We start from the raw sequence: 18,283 nt of genomic DNA on the forward strand, positions 1-18,283 counted from the left end.
CCAAACCTAGGGAAATATTCTTTGACCAGGACTTTAGCAGTGGACGAGGCAGTATTATCTTTTAGGGGGTATGCTTCCACCCATCTAGAAAAGGCGCAAACAACTACAAGGACATACTTTAAATTATTGCACCTTTCCATGTGGATGAAATCCAATTGCAAAACCTCGAACGGATACGTCGGAGGAGCAAAGTGACCAGCTGGAGTTGGGGTTCCCTTGCCAGGATTATACATTAAACACACCATGCAATTCTTGACCACATTCTCCGCACACTTGGGAATTCCAGCATTCTGCCATACTGGATCCAACAACTTACAAATCCCTTTCACACTGATGTGAGACAAACCATGTGCCATAGTAACCACTGCAAGCACGTACGCATCTGGCAACATCCATCTTTGGTGTTCTGACAATTCAACCCAACAACCAGTCGAATCCAATCTACCCGTAGTTTCTCTACAAACATTCTTCTCACTTTCAGTAGCTTCAGCCTGTATCGATTTCACACTCTCAATCGTATCTTCGCACATTCCAACATCACCAATCCATCTCGCAGGGCTTGCCACATACATTCGACTCATCAGATTTCTTGCTGTGTCTTTCGCAACTTCATCCGCAAACGCATTACCACGGCCAACATCATCCATAACCTTCCGATGAGCACTACACTTCACAATCGCAACTTGCTTCGGCAAACTAAGTGACTCGAGAAGCTCATTCACCAACTGTCCATGCTGAATCTTAGTCCCATGGGATGTGAGGAATCCCCTTTCTTTCCACAAATGTCCGAAACTATGGGCAACACCAAACGCATACTGACTATCGGTATACACATTCACTCTCTTTCCTTCAGACAAAACACACGCTCTCGTTAATGCAATCAATTCCGCTGCTTGTGCTGAATTATAGCTCCCTCGTGCAGTTTCAACAACTGTACTTGATGTCGTCACGGCATATCCTGCAGTCGTGTCACCATTCGGAAGCTTGTAGCATGAACCATCAACCCATAACGTACCATCAGGATCCGGAAGAGTAGAATCTTTTAAATCGATCCTACCCTTCGTCTCCTCTTCCGTCCTCAGAAAACAATTGTGCTGTTCCTGACCATCTGTATCCACAGACGTCGGCAACAATGTTGCTGGATTCAATACATTGCATCGCTTAATATGCACATGACTAGCCAAAAGTGTCAACTCATAACCCGACAACCTTGCACTAGTAAGGTGTTGAGTTTTTGTCCGATTTAATAAAGTATCCACTGCATGTGGAACCATCACAATCAACATATTATCCATCACCAGTCCAGCAGACTGTCGGATAGAAACAGCCGCTGCCGCTGTAGCTCTCAAGCAACTCGGCAACGCTCTAGCTACCGGATCTAAAGTTGACGAGTAATACGCACATGGACGCTGCTTATCACCGAATTGTTGAGTCAAAACTGACAATGCACAACCCTCTCTCTCGTGGACATAGAGTGTAAAAGGCTTACTGTAGTCGGGAGTACCCAACACAGGAGCAGATCACAATGCATCACACAACTCAGAAAAACTTTTCTGACAATCGTCAGACCACGGAAGAGGATTCGGTGTATCTTTACAAGTCAAAGCCAACAGAGGTTTCGCCAATAGAGAGAAATTTGGAATCCACTGTCTACAATACGACGTAATACCCAAGAAAGCTCGCTAAAAGCGCTCTTTCACCATCGCTAGAAATCCGATATTGGGGAATACGCGGCATTTTAACATTCGCTTTAAGCGTTACAACATAAGGTGGAATCTCCAAAAGACCCACATCATTAGGACCAGTAGCCCAAAGAGTATCAGGGAGAGAACGCAATTCCGGTGGAAGCCGATCTTTAGACAAATACATCGGAGAGATCACTTTCTTACCCAATGTAAGCTGTTCTCCCGCAGGAGAACAATGTAATGTTGCATGCAACCTTTTCAACAAATCCAAACCCAACAAATTCTCACCACAACCTGTCGTTAAAATGAGAGGTGCTTCCAACTCACAAGGCCCTATAGAAAGAGACAAGGGACTAGAAACTGGGTTACGAACTGGGGCGCCAGAGAATCCTACTGAAACATTAGTTAAGCCAGACAAAGGTGCGCCAGGGAGTTTAGAGTGCATGATAGAACTCTTCGCTGCACCAGTATCCAAAAGAAGAGGCTCTACCACACCCGATGTGGCTACTGCAACATAAGGCCCACTCTGATCTACTGGAACCGACACTACTCCCTCTCTTTGTCCATGGCTGTCCTAGCAATCATTATAATCCGCATTCTCACTCTCAGCATAATAGTCATCAGCATAGTACTGAGTCGACTGACCAGATGCAATTTTCTGTTGATCAAAGCAATTCATAGAATTCTATGGGGGAAAGGAACGTTCGTTCTGAGGAAACGCACCACGTCCTCTACCCCTAGACACTTGCTGAAAACCACCACGGCCTCTCGGGCCGTCATACCACTCGCGCGCTGTCGCAACACAGGGCACTCATTTTTATAATGGCCTTCCTCCCTACAATACGCACACTGATTTAAACCCAAGGGTGGTCTTGGAGGAAAATACCCAGCGTTCTGTGGCAGTCTCTGAAATGGGGGAGGTTGCTGAAACTGTGGGCGTTGCTGTGACTCTTGCTGATTCAAGCGAGGCGGATACGCCTGCTGCAAAAGAACCTTTGTCTTTAAGACTTTGGTCTTTTTCTCTACTCTTTCTTTCTCGTCCTTGTCCCTATTCTCGTAGTACTGTGCAGTCGCTAATATCTGGGCCGACGAGGAAACAGCCCAAGAACTCTCAGAATCTTTCAACTTATTACACAGTTCAGGAAGTAAGTTAAAGACAAACTTATCTACGAACAATCTTTGCCCACCTTCCGTACTCATATCCTGACCACTATGATCTATAAATGTTTCTTCAAATCTAGTGAAGAAATCAGATACACTTTCGTCCTTCTGCTTACATTCTGCTAACTTGTCCCAATTTACTCGTAACGCTGGCATCATCGTCTTCATTAAATTAATAATTCTACCTGGCAATTCTGTAACCAAAGGTTCAGGTTTAGCACCTCCCTGTTGTCTACCATCCGCAGCAATAATATTTGCCCAAGTATCTCCTAATTCTACCGCATGATTCTCATGACGAATCTTTGCCCATAGAGGTTGAGGTACTACATTACCCAACAGCATATCTATGTCTGCCAAATTCATGATGCATGCTTTAACTGTCTGGGACAATTCTTTGTAATAGCCAGCAGGATTCTTACGGGGATCAGGTAAGGTCTGCTTAAGAGCCAAGACCTCTTCTCTCTTTGAAGGGACATGTACCCATACTCGCTGAAAATGAGCCGGTGCGGCAACAATACCCTGATTTACATTAGCCTGTACTGCTTCCTTCCATACAGGAGGAACTTCTCTCATGGGGTACTATCTCGCTTTTCTTCTAACAGAGGAATCAGGTTCGTACAATGACTGAGGCGGAAGGCTAGATCTAAAAGCCAGTATCGTCTCTACGGCATCTGTAATATCAGATTCCACTATCATCCCTTTAGCAAAATCCGACTGAACATCAAGTAGTTCCTGCGGGATCAAACCCAAATCATTATCTTCCCATTCCTGACGCAGAAACATACACATTACATTAAAAACATACCTTTGCTTAGGCGGTTCCCACTGAAAGAAAACATCCATAACCGCTGGCAAACTATACCTTGATGCATTTATAATCCATTTACGAGCCTACAAATCCAACACAGCCCGTTCCTCGGAATCAGGAAGCTGACTACGACTCTGCTTACGTTCCGAAACAGGGGTCATATTCAGTGACCCAAACAATGGAGACAATAAACTAGAAACAGTTTCTGTCATTCGTTTTCGAACAGAAGGAGAAGAAGCAGTCATAAGAACAGGAGAATAAGTGTTTTGAGGCAAAGAAGGTGTAGGAATAAGAACAGTAGGAGTCTCAGATGCAGAAGCGGAAGGCAAAGGAGTTTGAGGCAAAGCTGGTAGCAAAGCTGGCGACCCTAGAGCGGGTTGCGCAGGAGGAGGTAAAACCATCTGTGGAGTACCAGGTGGCTGAACAACAGCAGGAGGTTGAACAACAAAGGGTGGAACAACCGGTGGTAATGGAGGCGCAGTAGCACCCTGCACATAAGGAGGTGGTAATCTCAGTAAATGAGACATCAAAGGATCTTTCTCAAGATCTTCAATCGCTTTCGGAGGAGTAGACGGCAAGGCCGGATTACATTTATCTATGGCCATGCAACGTTGCCTATCTGACACCTCAATTGCTTTATCTTCTTCGTTTTCTTTAAACTGCCTAGCAGCTTGCATTATTGATACATCCTTTTCTCTTTTATCTCTTTTAGCTTGTTTAATTTGTCGTTGTCTGGCTTCTTTACGCCAAAGGCGAAAGGAGTCAAACATTGCCGGCCGGGCTTTCTTCCTAAATAATTTAATTTCTAAATTGTCTAAAATCTCTGTATTAAAGCTACCATGTTGGGGCCATTGTAAGACACCATCTTTTCTAGTGTAGTGGACCCATACTTCATTGAACGTAATGGGGCCCACGCCGTGTTTAGAATAGAGCTCATAAGTCGGAGTTCCAACCGGAGGTATCGGACACGAATCCTCCAATCGGGAATCCCTGTTGCAACCACAACCAAACCAAGTACCAAATTTGCTACGATTAGGCATCTTCGCTTACTAATCAAGCTTCAAACTTCAAGGGATTATCTCTACCGATACACTCGTAAATATACAAGACCCTCGGCTTTGGAAATTGCAATTTTCAAATCAAAACTAAGGACCAAACAAACTAAGAACCAAAGGACCACAAACTAAGGACTGGGAGCGACCCACTTATACTTAACTGAGGTATCAGTCACGCCACCAGAAGACCCGTCTATCGTCTCGCCGTACAAAGCATCACAAATGGGTCCAAGACAGGGCAACAGTCAGGGCAGCAGTCATTCGTAGTCGTCAGGAAAGCGGGAAGCCTCGCAGAAAAGACCTTCAGTCCACATTCGACATGCCGGGGTCGATGAAGTGGTGGCCGTCCTCCAGAATTTCCTCACGAACCTCAGGCTTGGACCGGTACCGCTGGAATCGCCCCACGTTGGGCGCCAACTGAAGAACCGGGTTATTTAATACCCAGCGGCGCCAGGGGCACGCCCAAAGTCTTCGGGTTCCACCTGTCTTAGAATACAGAGACATGGAAACTTCTTGGTGGCGTCAAAGATCAAATTTATTGGCTGCAGCCAGTAACAGAAGTCCTAGAAATCATCACTGTATGAGTTCTCAGGAGACTGCTCAATTTTACAAAGCAAGTCATCCCTTTTTATGCCAAACATTATGCTTCAGGCAAACATTCCTTGTTTACAGTTTAACCAATCACATGTTTCTACAACAAAAGTATCGCATGACGACAAACCCACTTTTCATTTGCCCAGCCCATGATCAATCATCGGTCAAACCCAACATTCTTCTTTAGACAGGTCAAACGAACCCATAATAAAAAAGGCCACAACCCAATCATAATTAGACCATAAAGAAAGGAGCAGAAACAGGTGCGAGTAGGATAAGGCATATTTGTGTGCAATAAAACTTTACGATGTCCTGTGCTCTGATCCTTAATCTTGATCAGCTAAAGGGCAGGAATTGGTTTAACAAGGTCAGCGTCAGGCAACAGGGTCAGTTCACTCAGGTCAAACAGAAGTCAGCACGAACTGGAGCTAAGGTGTACATGTCCTTAAAAAGACTAGTTCAGCCACAGTCATCGGCCTATGTGAGGGCAACCACAAAATGGCTGCCATACACAAAATGGAACCCAAGGGTTCAGAACGAAATCCCTAAATACGTAGTGAATCCATTGGTCTAACGTGATGAAAACACTCATACTTGCCGCACTAACTAGTTACGGTTCGCTAATATCAAATTCGTAACGAAACCATGACCTTTATGAAACGGGTTCAGAATTCACGGAACCTCAGTAGCTGGTTCTTTATGGGACTAAAAAAATCTATGATGAAATCTTCAAACTTCTAGATGGCTGAGGAGAAAGGCGTTGAGGCACAATTTTAGCATGTTATTTTTGTAAACTTGAAAAATGGAAGAGAAACTTGATAAGCTGAGTTGTGATTCATCTGTGGTTCACCCGGTTAGTCTTTCTGGGAAATTTGCAGGAGTTTTGGTTGACACTGTTAGATAAGTCTACCAATAAGGGAATGAGGCTTTGCAAGCAGGATGCTGTAGCAGCAGAAGGTTCTGCTGATCTTCCTGTGCACTTCTGCATTTTTGCACTCAGGTACTTTGAGGATTCACCTGTGAGGTGGGAGATTCCGAGGCCAGGTGTGCGGTTGCCGGGCTTTGCCGTGGTGGGAACGGGGTCAATCAGGAAAGCACCTGCTGCATCCGGAAAGGAGTGCGCAGCACCGGCCTACCCCCTCTAGCGTCATCAAGATCAGGTGGGAGTGGAAACATGGTGTGATGATCAGGGAAGCCAAGGAGCGATTCAGGACACTGAGTAGCAGAACAATGGCTCAGGATTCCGAGAGGTAGAACAATGAGCCTGAGTGGAAAGTTAGGCAAGTGATGTAGGATCAGTTGCGTGAGAAGCAGAAGAGGAGCGAAACCAGAAGGAAAAACACTAGGAGGGAATTGGAGGGTCAAATTTGAAACCCACTATCAGTAGAGCTTCAAAAACTAAGTGTACCACCCCAAATGCAGAGAAATCAGAGAAGGGACACTCATGATGAGGCACTATAAAAGCTGCCTCCCTTTGTGCAGAAAGGGGAAAGGAGCCTAGAAAGGAGGACCTTAACTTCTGCTTCTCTTGCAGGCAAGTGGAATATAAAATATGAAGAGAGAGAGAGGGACAGCGCATTATAAGAAGGGCAATCCCAGGATGCTTAGAAGGGGACAGAGACGTATACGAAGTAAAACTGTGAAATTGAGGGAGGGCTGAAGAATCAGAACCAAGAGGCTATTGGTGGACTGTTTGAAAGGGAAATAGAAGAGGAAAATAAAATTACTGCATTTTAAAAGGTGCAACTGTCGTTTTTGGAGTAATTCAATCCCACAGGAACAACCATGCCTAATAATTGGTTGGTGTTACTTGATTTTTCTTGTGACATTCAGGAGCCAGATTAGAGAAAACTGTTATAGTGAAGTCAGGCCCGTGGGTGCTGTCAGTCTAGAGGACACAAAACATTGGAACTTAAAGTAAAAAAAAAACCAAAAAAGCAAATAAAATAAAGTATATCAGAAAAATATTGCCTTAACTCAGAGTATCCTAAGGATTGTAATAAAGAGAGCTTGGTATAAAACTATGCCATCATGTTAGGGAAAACAGGAAACACCTTGGAAAGTGACACTATCTCTGATCTAATATGTCACAGAATTTAAGATTTAAAAATAACTGTAGAAGCAGAACACAAATATGTGTAGTCCCTTATGAGCTATAAAGCATAAACATATACAAATATTAAATATTTCTCCAAGTAAGTCTCATTTGTTCTCCATGCTACAACTGCTGCCTTCTGTGTTTTTGATCCTATCCCAACAAGCTTCAACTCTTGTCTCAGATCTATCAGATTCAGTTGTGAATTACGGGTCTCAGTAGACTCTTGTGTAAATTCATGTTGCCTTTGCGTGGATTACCAGTAAACTCCTAATTTGCGAAAAGTGTTATTATAAAAACACTGACACTATAAATGTGAAATATTATAATACTTGACAAAACATTCAGTGCACTCAAGTAAAACCTTCATGCACGGGGCACTTTTGAAGCCCACATTAACAGCGTTATTATTACAACAGCTACAATGGTTCTAGAAAAAAGGTACATAAAAGCAACAGTAAACTATTCAAGTTTTACATAAATACTGACAAATAAATTAAAAGGCCGTATATTTATAAACCACAATAGAAATCGTGCAAAAATAAGAAAATCATGAGAATATAATCAAAAAAACAATTACTGCAAAAACATATTTTACCTGAAAAAGTGGGCTATACGGCTATATTGAGGAAAGCCTGGTTGGGCTGTTACTCTTTCGCCACAGTGGTGACTTCTAAGACAAGGAACGGCCTGCCATTTAACTTAAAGCACAAAAGAGTTTTATAGGATTCTTCAAACTATTAGAAACACAACTATATACCACTCCCTGCTAAAACCACACAGTGGTTCAAGCTCTAGCTTAGCGCCTGGGCACCCCTTTTTGGGATAATCGAGAGCTATATAAAAGTTTCAATCAATTTTAATCATGGTGGCAACAACAATAACCTATTTCAACTTTACTTTAGACATTCTTTGGTGAACAAAAGTACTAACTAACAAAATAAGAGTCAAGTCAGACATTGGAAAGGACGAAGATAGTGCTAGGTATAGGACTGGCACTTCCATTCTGAGAACAACTATAACATGAAAACCTTAACCGAGCCCGTGCAAAAAAACAAAGCCACACTAACTGCAAAACTTCCCTCTACTCATTTTTAGTATGTTGGTCTTAAACATTGCTCCTCAATATTTTTTGTCTTGTCTTGTTGCATTTCAATTTTGAAAAGTATCTCACTATACCTTCAGTTTAGACTGCAGCTGCTTCACTTCCACATCAACGGCCCTTGAAGGAGTGTCAGGAATGGCCTGTGGATGATCAGAGCTTGCAGGAAATAGCACTTCTGTAGAAACTCTGGCCTGGGCTAGCTGTTGTCTGAGAAGGTCTACTGCTTTTTCAAGGTCTTCTTTCTCACGTTGGACCGCCGTAAGGTCACAAGTCATTTTCTAATGTTCAGACAAAAGACAAAGGATGTCAAATGCAGATAACCAAGGTGACAGAAAAAAACAGCCAATTTCAAATAAAAATGTTGCATTTATAGTGTTTCTTTGTCATTCGTTTAGCTTGCCTAAAGCACTTTGTCTAAACTGCTCTCTACACAAGTGTCCCATTAGCCTTATACAAAGCAGATGCAGAAAAATACAAATGTTATTACTGAAGGCACCATAGTCTAGACAAATCTACCTTAACTTCACCAGCAAAACAGTAAGCATTTATTTAAAACATTAAAAATGCCAACAAGCATTATGTATCATAAAAACAAACACGCATTACCCCTCCACGTCCTCCTCCTTCCCCCATACTTTGAAATAAATCGGTTCCGCAACCTCCAAAATCCATTAATGTACTAATAGTCAGGGGCCATGCAACATGAAGGTCTTGGTAAGTAATGCTCGCTCCCAGTCCAAGGACCAAATTGCGGATTTGTAACTAGATATTTTGATAGTAACAACTACTTGGCTCGAATTCGAAGCCATTAGAGTGATTCATCCTCATAATCCTTCTCTGGCTACCTAGTATAGGTACTTTGAGAAAGGTCTGGAATCCCAGAATCCTCATGTTTTTTCGGTCTTTAATAGAAGACTGGACCTTTGGGTGAAGGTATTGATTGAAATTTGGCATTCATTCTGTCCACAATACGTCCTGCTTGCTTCTGGATTGAATAACAGACAAGGCATGGGGCATACACAACAATAAATTAGTCTTTTTCAGTAGATCGCCTCTTCTGTTTATTGCTGAAAAACAAGAATAGAGAGCCCTACACCATCTGGCTAGAGAGAAACACTGTCACAGTCTCCTTTAGCTCTTCACAGTGATCCACAATGGAACCTCTGTCGATCCAAAATTAACATTGACCAACAGTAAGTTGGCGTGTCTAAAAATATTTTCAAACTAAATCTGTTGGCAGTATAGAGGATTCATATAAGAATTCAGTGAAAGGAAACGTCCATTAGTACAACATTTTGAATAGTGAAACACACTATATTTTACTGTTAAAATGTGTATCTAACCCTCAACGGGTGTCATCTATCCAGAGTACACAGAAAGATGCAGGAGACATTGTGGTTCTCAAACACATATTGGAATAGACCCATTTATTACACTTTGACGGAGCTCAGAAACTGAGAACCACTGCGAAAGGAGACTGGGAACTAAAATGCCACTCTCTCCTGACAGCTGAAAGCATCATTCTTTTACATTTAAAAAACTTTGGAAACCTGGTGTCTGAAAGTGTGGAAGGCAATGGAGATTAAAAGAATCAATGCTCATAAGAATGATGAATTCCTACATATTTACAACCAGCCAGCTGCTCAGTACATAAGAAAAGGCAGTAGGAAAGTGACAGAACTGCTAAGACTAAGGGCACTGCAATATTTGACTAGGAGGCGGAATAGAAGGTACAGAGGAATAACTGGTAAAAATGTGTAATTAACACTTGCAATTCATTTTGGGATTTTTACTGAATGACCAGGTATGTTAATATTACCTGTAAAAGGGATGCTATGAGGAAAGGGGCATTACTGTGGTTAAAAATGTGATGCTAATTTAAATATACAAAGGCAAATGGCATCAACTAACAGGGATGAAATACTGCTATGCATTAAATTAACCTAGAATACTGATACAGATTAGTAATTAAAAACAAATACCACCCACCAATTTCAATTATCCAGTCTACCCAAGTCCTTAATGACACCCAATAAGCACAAACAGGGTTTCACCCTAAAAAAAGCTATTTGAAAAGAATGCCCCAATAGTTTGATCAGAATTGGAGCCCAACACTGCAAGAATACCGGAACGGTGCATTAATTGTGCAAGAAAGTAAATACTGGCTGAAAGACAAGGCAGACACTGGGAGCGCAAAAAGGAACCTATAGACTGTGCGAGGATCTGTGCAGCCATACACAAAGTAAGCCCGTTTTCCACAGTTCAGGAATATCCAGCTAAGTGAATTGTGAAGATTTAGACTGTGCCTGTGCAGAAGACAAAGTTAGCAAAATAAGGACAGGGAGGCAGATGTCAAAACTGAGGGAGGTCGGGCGGCACCCACTTGTAGCTCATGGGAACCTTTGTGGTCACAAATGGTCAACCTCACAAGCCTTGATGATGGAGGATACTGATTTGTAAAAAACTACAAAGTATGTTCTCATCATATTGTTCTTAACTAAAATTCTAGAACTGATTTTCTCCTATATTGACTAGCCCAGGATCTTGGTGAAAGTAAATCTGGAGCATCTCCTTCTCACATTTGCACAGTACTACATGTACTCCCCAACTTCGAATATGAAGGAATGTTCTTTTTACCATTTTAGTGGTCCTTCATTGGAAATCACCGCATGAAAGGTCAAGAGTGTACTTTGGAATATTTTTTGACTTGGTTAGTCAATCATATCTGTCGGCTACGTTTCCCAATGCAAAAATTTTAATACAGGAGGCAAGTGAACCACACAAGCAAAGGTTTATTCCCATCCACAGTACAAAAATCTCAGCTGATATCTTGAAACTGAAATATCTGTTCAAAAAGCAAATTTATTTTCTCAAATTCTCAGACTGAAATAATTCAGAGCAGATGCACAAGTTGCTTGGACCAAATGCAAACAGTCTACTGGGATTGTTAAGCGAATTTATAGACTATCCTTTTGGTCAGTGGTCGCCAACCTGTGGTCCTGAGACCCCTAGGGGCCCGTGAAGCCTCCTCAGGGGGTCCGCAACTTCGAAAATTAAATAATATTAACAGATTAATAAAGTGTATATAAATAAAGAGAAAAATATACAATTGAACATTTTAAAATGTAGTGTAAATTTGAAGGAATTTGAAACTGGAGGCTAGAAATGTAATACGTATCCTCAGATTGATTTGTGGGACCAGTTCAGGGTCATCAAACAGAATACAGTATGGATGATGAGGGGCCTAAATTGAATTTAGAAAAGCTCCATCCTTTCCATTAAAATTACAATTTGATTTATATTCTATTTATATGTGTTTGCAAATTAAATAAAATGTGTGATAATTTGTATATTTGTTTGATGAATGCTTTTTTCTGTATTTTTTGTGCATTGATTTGCAGTTCAAATCGTTGACAATGTCATTTTCGCCGGCTTCCACTAATCACTCTTGGGGAGGAGTCCCTGAATTCCAATAATGATTTAGTGTTGGTCCCCGAGTTCCAGTAATGTTTAAGTAGAAGTCCCTTGAAGTCCAAAGGTGGGAACCACTGCTTTAGGATGTTATGGTTCCCAACATAAATCACCTCTCCTCATTTTCGCTTTATAATATCAACAGATGTCAACATATTGAGGAAAGAAAAGAATCTAGTGACCGAACCTAATGCCACCACTAATGGTATAACTCATAGGAACACAACTAAAATGTTAGAGTCCTAATTGTTTACTGCTGGAAGGTTTATCTATGGTCTTGGCTAGATGGATATTTCTGGTCAATCATATATGAATTTACTTATGTTACTTTCTAAAGAACTCTACTTACAGAGCATGTATATCAAGCGACAAGTACACAAAACATGTTTCTTGCCATGCCAAGCTCAGTAATCTTCACTTCTACAACACTCCATTAACTTTCCTATGCTTCTACAATATTTGAGCATTAAATATACAGGAAGCAAAAAAAATCATAAACATCTGTCCGACAGTCTTTTTGGAATCCGTGTTTTCCCAATTATTCTCGTACATTAAAAAACCTCACGCCGGGGTGTTCTCAACAAACCTGGATAGATGTGATAGCTGGATTATCCGCATTACTGGATATTCAACACAGACAGATGTTAACACCTCTATTGCATTTATGGTAGCAGAAAGGTCATGCAACATTCTAAGAGGTGCAGAGAAGTCACAATTCTATATTTAAAACATATTACTTTAAACATATCTAATTTGGAATTTAGGAGTTGATGCTTGGTATCAATAAGATGACACGAACAATAATTACTCCCCTATAGCATTCCATTGTTTAGCTTTGGCTATATACTGCTTTTGATGTCTGGAATACTTCATGTAATTAATTATGTTAAAAAGTAAAATGAGAAGTACTACAGAAGGAGATACAGTATGGTCTTTGATCCAGCTATTAGAGCTCATATTTTTTAGGCTTTGCTTGTATAGGCTAGCTTTGGCACTTTGAGGCTGCTGACTTGGCCCATTTGTTTTCTTTAGATTTTGGTGACGTTAGACTACAGATGTGGCATGATGTGCAGCAGCAAACTGAGAGCCAGTTCCTGCTCTCTGATGTATTTACTTTGCAGACATGATGTTTTAGCTGTTGATTTTTTTTGTTTTGTTTAGGAAGTACTGGCTGTTAGGACGCAGTAGTCCAAACAGTGCTATTAACTAATGCCCTTAGACATTAATTTGCCGTGCTATGCTGTCACAATTACAAGATGTTGGATTAACAGCTTTTTTCGTTGAATTAACGCGAGACTTTCCTCCATATTAGGCGAGAAAATGCAAAATTAAGTGGATTTAAAAAAAAAATATAGAAATCTTAAATGATAATAGCATTAGTAATATGCAAAGTCTGTATAGCTATTTCCACCTTCGTGCTGGCGACAGTTCCTTTCGACTATCAATTTCCGGCAGTCAATTTATTCCACATGCATGTATAGTCACACCGGGCTGATACTAGGCTGACTCAGACTCGTTAGGATTTCAGATTGTGAACTTCGGAGCTCAAAGGCTTAAACTGGAGACTTGCATTGCCTCGCCTTATGCTCCGAGTATGAAGGAATCTAGCAACACTAAGATAGTGAGCAGTTCTAAAGACCCATGTTAAAGCGCGTGAGATTAGCCAACATTTGAAATGTTTTTGCTTTCGACTTACAAAATGTACACTTTTCCCTTTTTTAATCAATGACATTTAAGATGACCGACTCGGGCTGTCACCTCAAATGTCGTGACCCAGTTACACTTCCCAGTCCCACAAACAACCTAGAATGGCAACGGGTGTCATCCAGAAAAAAACATACACAGGGCACATGCAACTTAGCATTTTGCTAGCATGTGTCAGAAGACACCGACCATTACTTTACGGTAAAAAAATCCTAGATATTCACTGGAAGCACCAAAGGATATAGCAACGTTATAGTTAGGTGAGAATTTCATTGACAACCTAGCGTTTTAAATGTACAGCACCACCGAGTTAGCTCTGGTAACTAAAACTCGTGCACTAAGTTAACTATAACTCGCGTCCACGCCATGCTCAGTTTCTTATCAATAATTCCATTGCAAATGTTGCAGTGATATTATCAATGATCTAATAGACTACGTCACAAGTGATGCAATATGTGGAGTAATTAGCAGTGCATGGCAAGGGTGAGAGTTATAGTTCACTTAGGGTACGAGTTAAAGTTACCAGAGCTAACTAGAACTGGTGAATTTCAGTGGTTTAAAAAGTTACGTTGTCACTGAAATTATTGCCTGACTAAAGCGTTACTTTAACCTTTACTTTTTTCAGTGAATTTCTAGGTTTTTTTTAATGTAAAGTATAATTTAGTTACCGAACAGTACATAAAGTTAAGCTCTGCCACACATCGCCGAGCCTACTGTCAGACCCTCTGCAGGGCCGTTTCTACCATTAGGCAAGACTAGGCGACCGCCTAGGGCGGCAAAAAGGCTAGGGCGGCAAATGGGAGAATATTTTTTTTTATTTGAACCTACGAAAGTAAAGCTAGGCGGCCACCTAGTCTTGCCTAATGGTAACGGCCCTGTCCCCAACAGATACAAGAAGGTGGCAGGGGATGGGGGGTAATACAATGCTGAAGCCGGTTCGCAGGGCCCCGTGCGGCCATATCGGGCTTACCACCAGCACCTGATGCAGCCGGCTCCCGTCTGTTTGTGTCTGGGAGCCATCCACGCCCCCTTCCAGGCGTGAGGCAGTTCTGAATAGGATAGAGGCACAGTATAAAGAACGGGGCTCCGCAGTTCCCTGACGGCACTCTGCCCGCTGAGAACTCAGACAGGCAGCCTCCCTGTTTCTCCATTGCAGCACAGCCCCTGCCTCAGCCTCACCTGTCCTTCGTTTTACAGCAGCTGGGGCATCAGCCCACCAATAGCCCAGATGCCACCTCTCGGCACTCAGTGCAAGTATCTCGCTGCCGGGCACTCCAGTCTGCCCCCGAGTAATGCCGACCCCCGATAGCACAGTGCAGCACCAGACTGTACCTGCGGTCCAGTGTCAGGACCGTCCGCCGGCCCGCTGCAGAGGGCAGAGGCTCTTCCCTAAATGCAGGCGGGGTGCAGGGGTGTAATGCCACACTCAGCAGGGACTTTGCTCAACCAGGGCCGCCGGATTGAACAGATAAACACGCTTTAAGGTGGCACGTCTATGCTGCCATAATCGTTGACCACGCCACCTTCACATGATTCTTGAGTAAGCACAAACTCTTCAGCAAATTCAAGGACTTCATGTGTTTGATATGGGTAATTATTTTGTGGCGATATGCATATGGTGAAAGTACATGCAAAGGAGGGCTGAAAGTGCAGTTGATTAATTACAACACTGCTAGATTTATGGTGTGTTGGCAGGGCTTGAGTCAAGAGTAGATCGTCCAGTCCAGGTTTTCAACAGGACTACAAATCCCTGAGTGTAAGGCGAAAACTTGGACTGGATGATCTACTCTTGCACGGAAATCTCAGAACTCCGAATAATTTCGCCAGAAATAAACACATTTTGTTAATTTTAGCCAGCGCCTCTTTCAATATTACTAAACAAATTAGAATTGTTAATAAATTAGAAGAGAAATACATTAGTTCAGTCCATTATAAAACAAAAAAAATCTATATATACACTAAAATGTAAACGCTCTATGGTGTATAGGACATGCACGCTTCTGACTACCACTACCTGATGCGTCAGAAGAGGAAGTGTGATTTAGCACGCTTAATTGATGAACTCCAAAAAAGTACTGGTGATACAAGACATCTCACAAACACGCACATTCTGTCACTGAGAGAGAGGTGCTGAGGGGGTACTACCCACGGAGAGGCATTGCGGACTGGCACTGTTTGAATGATAGTGAAGGGCACTGAGGACTGGCACCGAGGATTGGTACTCACAGACTGTCTTGAGGATTGGTACTCCCAGAGGGGCACTGTGGACTGGTACTGAGCAAGGTGTACCGAAGACTGGCACTGAGGACTGCTACTAACAGAGGGCACTAAGGACTGTCACTGGAGAGGGATTATGCAGACTGGCACTGAGCAAAGAACACTGAGGATTGGTACTCACCGAGGGTCTCTCAGGACTGATATGGACCAATTGAGCATTGAAGACTGTGTTGAGTGAGGGGAACTGAGGGCAGGTACTGACAAAGTGACCCTGAAGACTGTGTTCACTGAGGGGTACTGAGGGCAGGTACTGACTGAGTGAGCATTGAAGACTGTGTTGAGTGAGGGGAACTGAGGGCAGGTACTGACAAAGTGACCCTGAAGACTGTGTTCACTGAGGGGTACTGAGGGCAGGTACTGACAAAGTGACACTGAAGACTGTGTTCACTAAGAAGTACTGAGGGCAGGTACTGACCAAGTGACACTGAAGACTGTGTTCACTGAGGGGTACTGAGGGCAGGTTCTGACGGAGTGAGCCCTGAAGACTGTGTTCCCTAAGGGGTACTGAGGGCAGGTACTGACAGAGTGAGCATTGAGGACTGTGTTCAATGAGGGGTACTGAGGGCAGGTACTGACCAAGTGACCCTGAAGACTGTGTTCACTGAGGGGTACTGAGGGCAGGTACTGACCAAATGACCCTGAAGACTGTGTTCACTAAGGGGTACTGAGGGCAGGTTCTGACGGAGTGAGCCCTGAAGACTGTGTTCACTAAGGGGTACTGAGGGCAGGTACTGACTGAGTGAGCATTGAAGACTGCGTTTACTGAGGGGTACTGAGGGCAGGTACTGACCAAGTGACCCTGAAGACTGTGTTCACTGAGGGGTACTGAAGGTAGGTACTGACGAAGTGAGCACTGAAGACTGTGTTCAATGAGGGGTACTGAGGGCAGGTACTGACGGAGTGAACATTAAAGACTGTGCTCACTGAGGGGTACTGAGGGCAGGTACTGACGAAGTGAGCATTAAAGACTGTGCTCACTGAGGGGTACTGAGGGCAGGTACTGACTGTGACTTTGAAAACTGTGTTCATCGAGGGGTACTGAGGACAGGTACTGGGTGAGTGAGAGATGCAAGTTACTATTTGTTTTGTTTCTGGTTTCGAAAACGAGGTGCACTTGACGCCTCGGTGGTATTTAAACACAAGGCTCTAATAGGCATCCGTGTACATAGTTCTGTGAGTGTATGGCTACCGTAATAGTCTGGATTGGGCCTTTTGTTGAGGTCCTTTGCAGGACTGACTGTTGTGATCGTGTTTCATGAGAGTAACATAGAAGTGTTCGGCAGTAGAGGGTGTGCCTCTCTAGCCTGGATCACAGGGGGAGAGAGTGATTTTAGTCAAAGGGAGGGGGGGCGGCATTTTTCAGTTCTCGCCTAGGGTGGCAAAACACCTAGAAACGGCCCTGACCCTCTGGCCAAGCCCCGCAGTCAGCCAACCTAATGCGGCGCACGGCCCTTGGTCATGCTCAGTGTGAGGTGGGCCGCAAGGCCTGCTTGCAGCCAGGCCCTGCTTCTAACCCTCCCACAGACAGACAACTCAATGCTGCGCACAGTCTTCGGTCTTGTGCAGCAGGGGGGTTTCTTTCTACAGAGTCTGAAAAGCGGCCAGACCCTGCATTCAACATTTACCGGGGCCTACCTTAACTATAGGTGAGACACCCCGTGCCAAACCATGGCACCCACCAAGCAGCAAGTAGGTGACCGCGAGAGGAGGCCCAGGGCCCCTGCAGCCTCAGCTGGCTCTCTGCATGCTGCGGAGGGAGCAGCTGTTTTTTGTATGCTCACTCCAGGCAGAAGCAATATCTGTTCTGCTTCTTTTTTTTTTTAGAGTTTTATATAGCGCGAACTAGAACCGAACCGAATCAGTTATCAGAGCGCTTTACATAGCACCAGTTACGTTACATGAGGACACACTTTCATTTTAGGCACGGGGAGATTAAGTGATTTGCCCAGAATCACAGGGGGTTTTTGGCGTCGTTACCAAGACTCGAACCCAGATCCCCAGGTCCGAGGTCGAGCGCCCTAGCCGAAAGGCCAACCCCTCTCCCCTTCCTCTCCGCTTCCCAGCTCGCACTTCTGCGGGAAGGGAAACAGGAGTCTGCGCCCATTCAGAGGGAGCATGTTTAAATCTCCGACCAGCAGGGAGCAGAAATGCTTTCCCTGCCCACACTCCTTCGGACTGGGAAGGCTTGTTCACTCCTGCCTGGCTGGAGATTCACAATGCTCCCGCCAGGTGGGTGATTTACAATGCTCACGCCAGGTGGGAGCAAACATGTGTTTTCCTGCCCGAGCTACTGTGGGCAGGGAAACTACTCAGTCCCAGAGGTGGGCT

The 18,283-nt window shown here is 43.4% G+C and overlaps 1 protein-coding gene across 1 annotated transcript in view; it reads right to left on the reverse strand.

Moving 5' to 3' along the window:
* The window catches only part of CNTLN (centlein), a 1,434,305-nt gene that overhangs the window by 328,707 nt on the left and 1,087,315 nt on the right, over positions 1–18,283 (reverse strand). The window contains exon 20 of the mRNA XM_078675976.1: positions 8,578–8,781. Within this exon, the coding sequence (XP_078532102.1) occupies positions 8,578–8,781 (204 nt within the window). The remainder of the gene's footprint in view (positions 1–8,577; positions 8,782–18,283) is intronic.

The sequence above is a fragment of the Lissotriton helveticus genome, chromosome 2_1 (genome assembly GCF_964261635.1).
Source record: "Lissotriton helveticus chromosome 2_1, aLisHel1.1, whole genome shotgun sequence".
Classification (NCBI taxonomy): Eukaryota; Metazoa; Chordata; class Amphibia; order Caudata; family Salamandridae; genus Lissotriton; species Lissotriton helveticus.